The 8,716-nt window shown below is 51.4% G+C and overlaps 1 protein-coding gene across 1 annotated transcript; it reads left to right on the plus strand.

Moving 5' to 3' along the window:
* Nucleotides 1-263: 263 nt before the first annotated feature.
* LOC106808220 (RNA-binding protein MEX3B-like) lies at nt 264-8,059 on the plus strand. The gene is made up of 2 exons (XM_014810837.1): nt 264-651; nt 3,567-8,059. The coding sequence occupies exons 1-2, from the start codon at nt 414-416 to the stop codon at nt 4,934-4,936; spliced, it is 1,608 nt and encodes a 535-aa protein (XP_014666323.1). The 5' UTR covers nt 264-413; the 3' UTR covers nt 4,937-8,059.
* The last annotated feature ends 657 nt before the right edge of the window (nt 8,060-8,716 follow it).

Here is an 8,716-nt window from a genome sequence, read left to right on the forward strand (position 1 = left end):
CGTACATGCCTGACTGCGTGCGTGCGTGTGACCGTGTGCGTCTGTGCTTGTCTATACGTAGTGGCAGCAGCAACATCGCTTAAGTTTTCCCGCCATTTCAGAGTGGCACTCTCTCTATTTGAAAGAAATCGGTCAGCGGAAACTTGTACTATAAATCCCTGACGAGCCTCAACGGCAGTGCGACATTAGCCTTAACTCCGCCTATCTCGCCGGCCGGCAACCAATCAGGCGGTGATCACATGCTCTTATGTAAATGACCGTGACGTCGTTGTAAGCTTCATAAAGGCGTTTGTCGCGCCAAGAGGTAACACGCAAACTGTTGGTTGTGTGTAGCCAGTATCACATCGTTTTGAGCTTTATACGCTATTTTTATATTTCTGCGTGTTTTGTATTCTCGTATACTCTTCCCTGTGATGCCTACTAGTCTATTTACCGAGATGGAACGCACCGGCGGTGGTTTAGAAGACCAAAGAGCTCTACAAATAGCACTTGAACTGTCTATGCTTGGTTTGAACGAATCCGGCAGTACAAATGGCGAAGAAGATTCTATGTCAACCAACTTTGGTGATCGCAACAGGAAAAGCTCAAACATGACCGAGTGTGTGCCTGTACCAAGCTCTGAACATGTTGCAGAGATTGTTGGACGACAGGGTAAGTTCCATTACACGGCATCTGTCGTTTCTTTAGCAAGGCGGCAGACAGGAAATGGCGTGTTAACAATCGTTTATTCGCGCAATGGCCGCTGCATCGCCTCCGAACGTTGGCACGAGCGTACACGAGACCAGTTATCATTTCCATTATATAAGCAGTTCACGAGGTCGGTTCACGGTCACTTGTAGTACTGCTGACAAGTAAAATTTGATGTTCTCTCCTTCGTTAAAAAATGAGAGTTTTATGTTTTCACTTAGTTCAGAGAATTAGGGAAGTGCGTGCATGATACATAATGTTACAATCAGATCACAATCACATTTCTATTCCGTTGACCGAGGCCTCTCAGCTGAGCCGTACGCGTGAATCCGTAAAAATTAAAATAGAAATTGTGAGTACTAATCTGTAGTCGAAATTATCTAAGTTGGTATTTGCCAAGCATTTGTGTACTTTGTTAGTTTTTCTGATTTTCTAAAACTAATTGCCTGGAGGACATTTAGCCGTGATAGATGGATGCCATGGTATGTGTTAAGAAGATATGTTTGGAATTTTGAGAGTATTTGTCGATAGCCGCCAACAAATCTCTGCCGCGCTGTGTAAAAATGAATGAAATCTTAAATACCAAATTTGAATACTGCGTGATCGAAATGATATAAATCTACTCCTGATACCTAATCCACAGTTCGACGTTTTTTCGTACTCGTTTACGGTTAGTTTTTCCCCGAACCTCTAAAACGCACTGTAGGACATTTCGCAAATTTGCGAAACATTAGACACCGCATGAAACCTAAAATTACTTCCTAAAATTGTCGGCTAAAATCGTCATGCAGCTGCGTGCTTGGGTGTGCGTGCAATGCTTGGTGACTCTGACTGCTGAACAAAGGTCAGGCCAGTGGCAACCTGACGTATGACTAACGCGGAACGCGGACAAGGATAGAGAGCATGGCGAGATTGAGAACTACCTATGTAGTGTAACACATCGGCTTTGCTCTCACAACCATCTTGAGCTGGCCGTTGTATGTCTCATATTAGCATGGCGTGTGCACAGCTTGAAATGTCTAGTCGACATCCAATGCACGTACCGTAATTCTAGTGACTGCGTATATATAGCCTACATTACGTTACGGCTACAGACCATCCTATATCGGATCCGTACCCTAGGGAGATGGAAGATGCTTTCCAAAATTCACGTATGAAAATAGACTGGTGCACAATCCTAGTTTTGGACCCCCGCAAATGTGTTTTCGCAAATGTGCTAAACTAATCTGGGGTGCTAAACTGGGATTGGGCCAACTTGTGTGTATTACGATTAGAGCCAGTAATGATTATGTTCGGGCATAGCCAACTAAACCAGTAAACGGGTGTGTGTGTGTGTGCTGGTAAATTTATCATCGTGAAATACAGGCAGTGTGCGTATCTTGTATCTTGGCTCCCACTCTTGGCTCTCACAAGGGATGAATACGTACTTGGCTTTTGTAACTAGTTCAGATGTAGCCTACCGTTCTTGTAAGTGTGGAGCCGTTCCCCATGTCAAGCGCCATATAGCAGGAATGAGACATTAGCGTGGCCTGTAGCCTGTAACACAGTGAAATGCTGTAGTAACTGGCACTAAGCGGCGTGCGACCGACCACGGTTGCGTACATGCACTCGCGAGTTCACACCCGCTATAGTATTAGGCAGCGCCGCCGCTGCACATAAAAAATACTGTGCCCGATCGCCGACGCTGTATGTGTTTGCACGGTACGTCTCTCTTATCGTCGTCACCCCCAAAAACACCCTGTCGTCTGCACCGCACGCCTGTCGAGGTGATGAGCATTTTCTGCAGCTGCCTCCGCCGCTGCTGCTGCTGCGCACGCCTGCATAGCGGCCATGCAGCAATCACCATGGCGGTGAAGCCCCTTCGCAGCGTGAGTTCGCACAGCCTGTGCCGCGCAGCGCGCTGTACCCGGCAGCGCGTCGGCGATTTGGACAGAATCGTGTGGACACGGCGAGCAGCTGTCACCGCAGGGGAGAGACTGCGGCGTGTCAGTCAGTCATGAACGCCTGTGGCTCCTGGGTTCTGCTGTGTGGTGCACGCAATAAAGAAAAACGCCTGCGAAAAGCGTGCGAGCTAGAGCCGTCGTCAGCGCCCGGGAGCTTCTTGCGTCGTTCGTTCACGTACGACGCGACGCCGGAAGGGTTTGCGCGGCCGGCCGCTCGGCTACGGTACGTGAAACCGTGCGCGTCAACACTGCCCCCGAGAGCTGCCGCTGCGAATACTAACGTGGGGACGGCCCCTCGAGCCGCCGCAAGTACACCCCTCCTCCAAGTACACCCCTCGCTAGTCACCGTAGACACGACCCCTCGAGGCGCAGCGAACACAAACACGAGACGTGTATACGGCCCCTCGTGTCGCTGCGAACACAAATCGTTGATCACCTTAGACAGGACCCCTCAAGCCGAACCAAACACAAGCACGAGCCGTAGATAGTCTGATACGGTCCCTCAAGTCGCCGCGTATGCGAGCGCTAGTCATCGTAAACATGCACCCCCCCCCCCTCCGAGCCACAGTGAACAAAAACATTAAATGTGGACGCGACCCCGAGCTGCCGCGAATACAAACGCTAGTCGCGTGCACGACCCCTCGCCATGCAACACGTGTTCTGCCCTACGCTACGGGCAACGTAGCTGACCTATTGCACAACCATGCGTTCGTGCGCATGAGAGTGGTTCTTTATAAGCCGATTGCTGACCTCAAACCCCCCTGATGCTCGGCGTCGAACAACTAATTACGAAAGGCTGCGCGCGTTGTTAACCCCGGCGGCTTCTACGCATCGTCCCGCCACCTCCGCCTGTCTTCGTCCTCTCTCTCTCTCTCTCTCTCTCTTTCTCTCTCTCTCTCTCTTCTCACCACAGTTGGCGTGCGTCCGTTGTTGCAGGTTGCAAAATCAAAGCGCTGCGAGCGAAGACCAACACGTACATCAAGACGCCGGTGCGCGGCGAGGAGCCCGTCTTCGTCGTCACCGGCCGCAAGGAGGACGTCAACGCCGCCAAGCGCGAGATCCTGTCCGCCGCCGACCACTTCAGCCAGATCCGCGCCTCGCGCAAGAACGGCATGAGCGGTGGCGGAAACGGCGGCGGCGGCATGGGCGTCGGCGGCGGCGGTCTGAGCGGCGGCAGCGGCGGCGGCCCGCCGACCCCGAGCGCGCCGGGCCAGACGACGATCCAGGTGCGCGTGCCGTACCGCGTCGTCGGCCTCGTCGTCGGCCCGAAGGGAGCGACGATCAAGCGCATCCAGCAGCAGACGCACACGTACATCGTGACGCCGAGCCGCGACAAGGAGCCAGTCTTCGAGGTGACCGGCCTGCCGGACAACGTCGAGAGCGCGCGCCGCGAGATCGAGGCGCACATCGCCGCGCGCACGGGCGGCGCGCCCGACGGCGGCGACGACGGAGGCGGCGGCGATTACCACGGCAACGGCATGAGCAATGGTAGCGACACGTACGCCGGCGGCGGCGGCGGCAGCGACCTCGTCGGGGGCATCTACAAGCCCGGCTCCACCAACTCTGCCTTCACCTCCTACCGAGATAGCAATAATATCTTCAGCCCGTCGTCGACGCAGGACGCGAGCATCTTCACGTTTCCCGGCATCAACGGCGTCTCGACGAAGCTCGCCGGCAACGGCGGATTCGGCGCCGGCGACTCGTTCGGCGGCGGCGGCGGATTCGGCATGTACGACAACGACGAGGGCATCGGGTCGCCGAGCTTCGACCCCGTGCAGACGACGGCGACGAGCATGTGGCCTGCAGGCGCCGTGACGCTGTTCGGCAGCACGAGCACGAGCAGCAGCTTCCTGCAGCGCAGCAGCAGCCTCGGCAACGGCGGCGGCAGCGGCGCGAGCCCGCAGCGTCTGTCGCCGACGTCGCTCATCGACGTGGATCCGCCGCACCAGCCCGCGCGGCGCCTGCACAGCGACCCGATGAGCAGCGGCGGAGGCGGAGGCGGCGGCGGCGGGGGCATGGCCGGCCTGCCGTCGTTCACACCCTTGCCAAATGGTAACGTCAAGTTCCACCACTCTTCAAGTGCCAACGGCAGCATGTCGAGCAGTCCGACCGACTCGACGGGCTCGCGGCGCAAGAGCGGCCGCGACTGCATCGTCTGTTTCGACAGTGAGGTGGTCGCGGCGCTCGTGCCGTGCGGCCACAACCTGTTCTGCATGGAGTGCGCGAGCCGCATGTGTGACAAGCCGGACGCCGAGTGCCCCGTCTGTCACAACCCCGTCTCTCAGGCCCTGCGCATATTTTCGTAACTTCTCCCCGCCGCCCTCGCGCGCCCCTCCTTCCGCGCACGTTTCCCCCGCCCTCGGCCGTTCTGGTCCTTCCCTCTGCCCCTTTCCCCCCGCCCCCGCCCAAGATCGCGTTCTCGAACCATGCACATAATTGAGATTAACCTTGTTGCTTCTTGCCCCCTGCCTCCCAGACTTCTCCCCCTTCTGTCCCCCTTAAAGGCATCTGTTTTGCGCAAAGGGTTCCCGCTCTCGCCCGGACCGGCTGTTGATAATATTCAGAGCATATAAATTTCTACATGCATCGAAAAAGTAAGAATGAACACAATGAAAAGATCTATACGTTACTTATAGCTGGGAAAAGCTTTATTGCATGCCAGTCGCCGATGGTCAGAGTCTGTCGGACAAACGTCATACAGTCAAGAGTACTTTAGTTTGCTAGGCAAATGTTGACCACTGGTGATAGGAATGGCCTAAAAATTGCCATTTTGTATCTCATTCATAGTGACGTCACTAATTGCGTTCAGCAACGAATGCATATGGCATTCAGCTTGGAATGCATATGTTATGAGATTTAGTTTAATATATTTTACCCAGCAGATGTTTTATAGTCAAAAGTACTTTATTTTATTCTATATAAATGATAAGAGCCCAGAGATGGGACTTTGTATGTGATCAAAAGACACCAGAGAAAACAGAGTAAAAAAAGCTTTCGTACCGCATTTGTATAGTAGCGACCGACTTGTATGATTTGTTGCACATGTTAGTTTAGTATTTCTATTTTAATATATTATTTACTACCGTTTGTGTATATGTAGGTGTGATGACAGAATCTACAGAATTTTATTTTGGAGCCAAACAGGCCTGGTGTACCGATATGTATCTGCTGACATTATAAGAAAATTATTGTTTTATTTTTCTGCTCTTGATAAGTAGGGAAGACGTTTTCTTCAGTAAATATTTTGTTACACACTGCTTATGTTATGCTTCTGGCGGGCGCGCGCCGTTTTGCCTCCCGCACCAAACCCCTGCAACGACCGCCTTCCTGGCTACTGCAGGCCAGCAACGCGGCGGGCTGCACGGCACACGCGCGCCAGATTTTGTGTTAAATTTATTTTGCCAAATAGTCTTCCACCTTGTCGGATGTGTTTATTAAGCATCTCAAATCACAGAGACAGGAAATAGCAAGATACTGTGTCCCTGAGTACGATTGTGTGGTACTGTCGTGGGTGCAGATTGCATTAATTGGTGCATTCGAAAGCTGTATAACCCTATTTAGCACAAGCTTCATAAATATATAATTGTATATGTATATCATATCCAGCACGTTTGTGACATATGTAGTTTATTCTGTATATGCACAGTTTACAAGACAATATGATAGTCGCCGTATTAATGCAAGAAACCAAAAAATTGGAACATTGCGAATTAATCAGGGAGGCGGAGTGCATTAGGTTGAATGCAGCTGGCTCAAATATTTATATTACGCAATAATCAAAATTTATGCAAAGTATGTCTCAGTGTGTATGGGCTGCCTAGTGCGTTCTATAAAAAAGTGTGGTATTGTAAGTTCGTAAATGATTGAATGTTCCGTATCAAACTGCGTGCGTGCGCGTGCTGTGTCCGTCGTCGTCGTCGTCGTCATCGTTGTCGTATCGCCGTGCGACTAAGGTGTTGCAATTCAGGTGTTGTGTCGATGTGTAAGTTGTGGTAGAGAAGTAAAGCATTTTGTCAGAATAGCTACATGCCGACGCATTCGCCGGACGCCCGCTCGTACGTGCTGTATCCCAACGCGCCGATCTCCGGGTGGCGGCGACACCTGCTGGCGACGGCCTCCGGTGGCGCCCCTATAGTGGCGCGCTCGGGTTGTGAGGGCTTCTGCCCGCCTCTCTCGCACGCGGCCATCATGCCAGTACAGCACGGGAAGCTATGTATGTGTGCGTGTGCGTGTACGTGTGCGTGTGGCTCGAGTTGAAATCCCGGTTTGTGACACGCGCTGCTCGTGAGGGTTAGTGACTGCGAGGTGAAATCGAATGCACCTGGGCTCCGTATATATTAATCACCAAGGCCGCTGTACTGTTGTGAATCATATCTGTAGGGAAGGAAACAAGAGCGAGCGAGTGAACGCGTGTGTGCGCGGGAGCGAGAGCGTGAGCGTGAGAGAGAGAGAGAGAGTGCGAGTGTGAGAAAGCTGGTTCTTGTGTATTGGCATAATGATGAGATATATATATATATATATGTTTCTCGCAGAAATTCTCCACCAGCGTGAGCGCCGCTCAACTCGCGCGCGTGCGTGCGGGCGTTGTTGAGCGCGCGCGTGTCTAATTCTGTGTGCGTGCGTGTGTGTGTCTGTGCGTGTGAAGATCTCAGTCGGATCATCAGTCGCTGCTGCTGAATTCGTTTTAATTCCCTCTCTCTCTCATCAGTTCTTCATATTCTTGCCTTTTTCTAGGGTGATGATACTATTGTACACGTGTTTAGAAGAGTATTTAAGCTGCAGACTACGCGTTTTTTATCGTGCGAGCGGAGACATATATGAATTTTTGAGGGGCGCATTCAGCGAGGTTCGGGGCGCCGACGTCACGTGCACGGACGCGCTCCGCATCTCGCCCGCGCGTATAAATTATGATAATAATAAAGTCGAGAGAAAGTTTAATCAATTATCAATTCAGTCGAGAATGACGGCGATGCTCCTTGGTGTTCGCAGACTTCGTGCACGCGCGCGTGCGTGCGAGATCTGTTAGATTTGTCGCTGCAGGCACGCGCGCGCGTGTGTGCACCCCGCGTCCCTGCCGTCGGAATGCAATGCTTTCTCTTTGTTGAAGCTGGTTTGAGAGATTCTTCTATCTTACAACGTTGTCAAAAATATGCAATACTGTTGTGCTTTTAGACATATTCAAGTCATCAAATGGCTTTTAGTTTCTCATGTGTTCCAGGGTTGTGTAACTATGGTTTGTTGGCCGTGTTCCCAACGAGATAATGATAAAATATTATAGTTCCATGCTGAATAATAATTTCCATATATTTTTATTATTCATGTTTATTATCCTATGAACAAATGTATTTTGGAGTTTAAAGATTACCTCTTTTGTGTGAGAGTTTAAACGTACTTAAAAATAATAATATATGTTAATTTTTCATCAAATATGAACACTTGCTATTTTATTTTTCAGACCTAGATTATGACGGTTAGATAAGTAAAAACATCTTTCTTACAGAAGGAAGTGGACTGGGTTGTGCGTTTCCTTGCGCCAGTAATGCTGACAATACACGAGGCCGACAAAGTCGATACAGGCGCGATACATATACGTATGGACATGCACGCACGCACGCACGCACGCACGCACGCACACAGACCTGTGTGTAACGTTCGTACGCACGTACTGGCGTTCGTACAGTTTCTTACAGTTACACGTATGTACACTAAGAGAGCTACAGTTTACGCGCGTGTGTACGTTATCGGTGGGTTTATTGAACTCGGTCGACAACAAGACAGCCTACTCGCGGCGGTGTGAACTGTAACTAAACAACAAGCACAAGCGTCCCGCCTCGCATAACCTTACCACGCGGCGGTCCCCGCGCACTCGAGCAACGTTGGACGCGCACTGAAACGTCTGACCGGTACACACACGAAGTTAAACAGATCGCGTGCATCGTAACGGAGTCTGTCCTGCGGTGTTAGCTCGTGCTACGATCCGTCTCTCTCTCTCTCTCTCTCTCTCTCTCTCTCTCTCTCTCTCTCTCTCTCTCTCTCTCTCTCTCCTTCTCTCTCTCTAGTCTCTACTGATACCCACTCACAACACA

Source organism: Priapulus caudatus, unplaced genomic scaffold (genome assembly GCF_000485595.1).
Source record: "Priapulus caudatus unplaced genomic scaffold, Priapulus_caudatus-5.0.1 Scaffold260, whole genome shotgun sequence".
Lineage (NCBI taxonomy): Eukaryota > Metazoa > Priapulida > Priapulimorpha > Priapulimorphida > Priapulidae > Priapulus > Priapulus caudatus.

Excerpts from the sequence above, each read along its gene's own strand:
- LOC106808220 (XM_014810837.1), top strand. The coding sequence starts at position 414 with ATGCCTACTAGTCTATTTACCGAGATGGAACGCACCGGCGGTGGTTTA. Across the intron at positions 652-3,566 it reads AGAGATTGTTGGACGACAGG|GTTGCAAAATCAAAGCGCTG; the intron begins GTAAGTTCCATT and ends CCGTTGTTGCAG.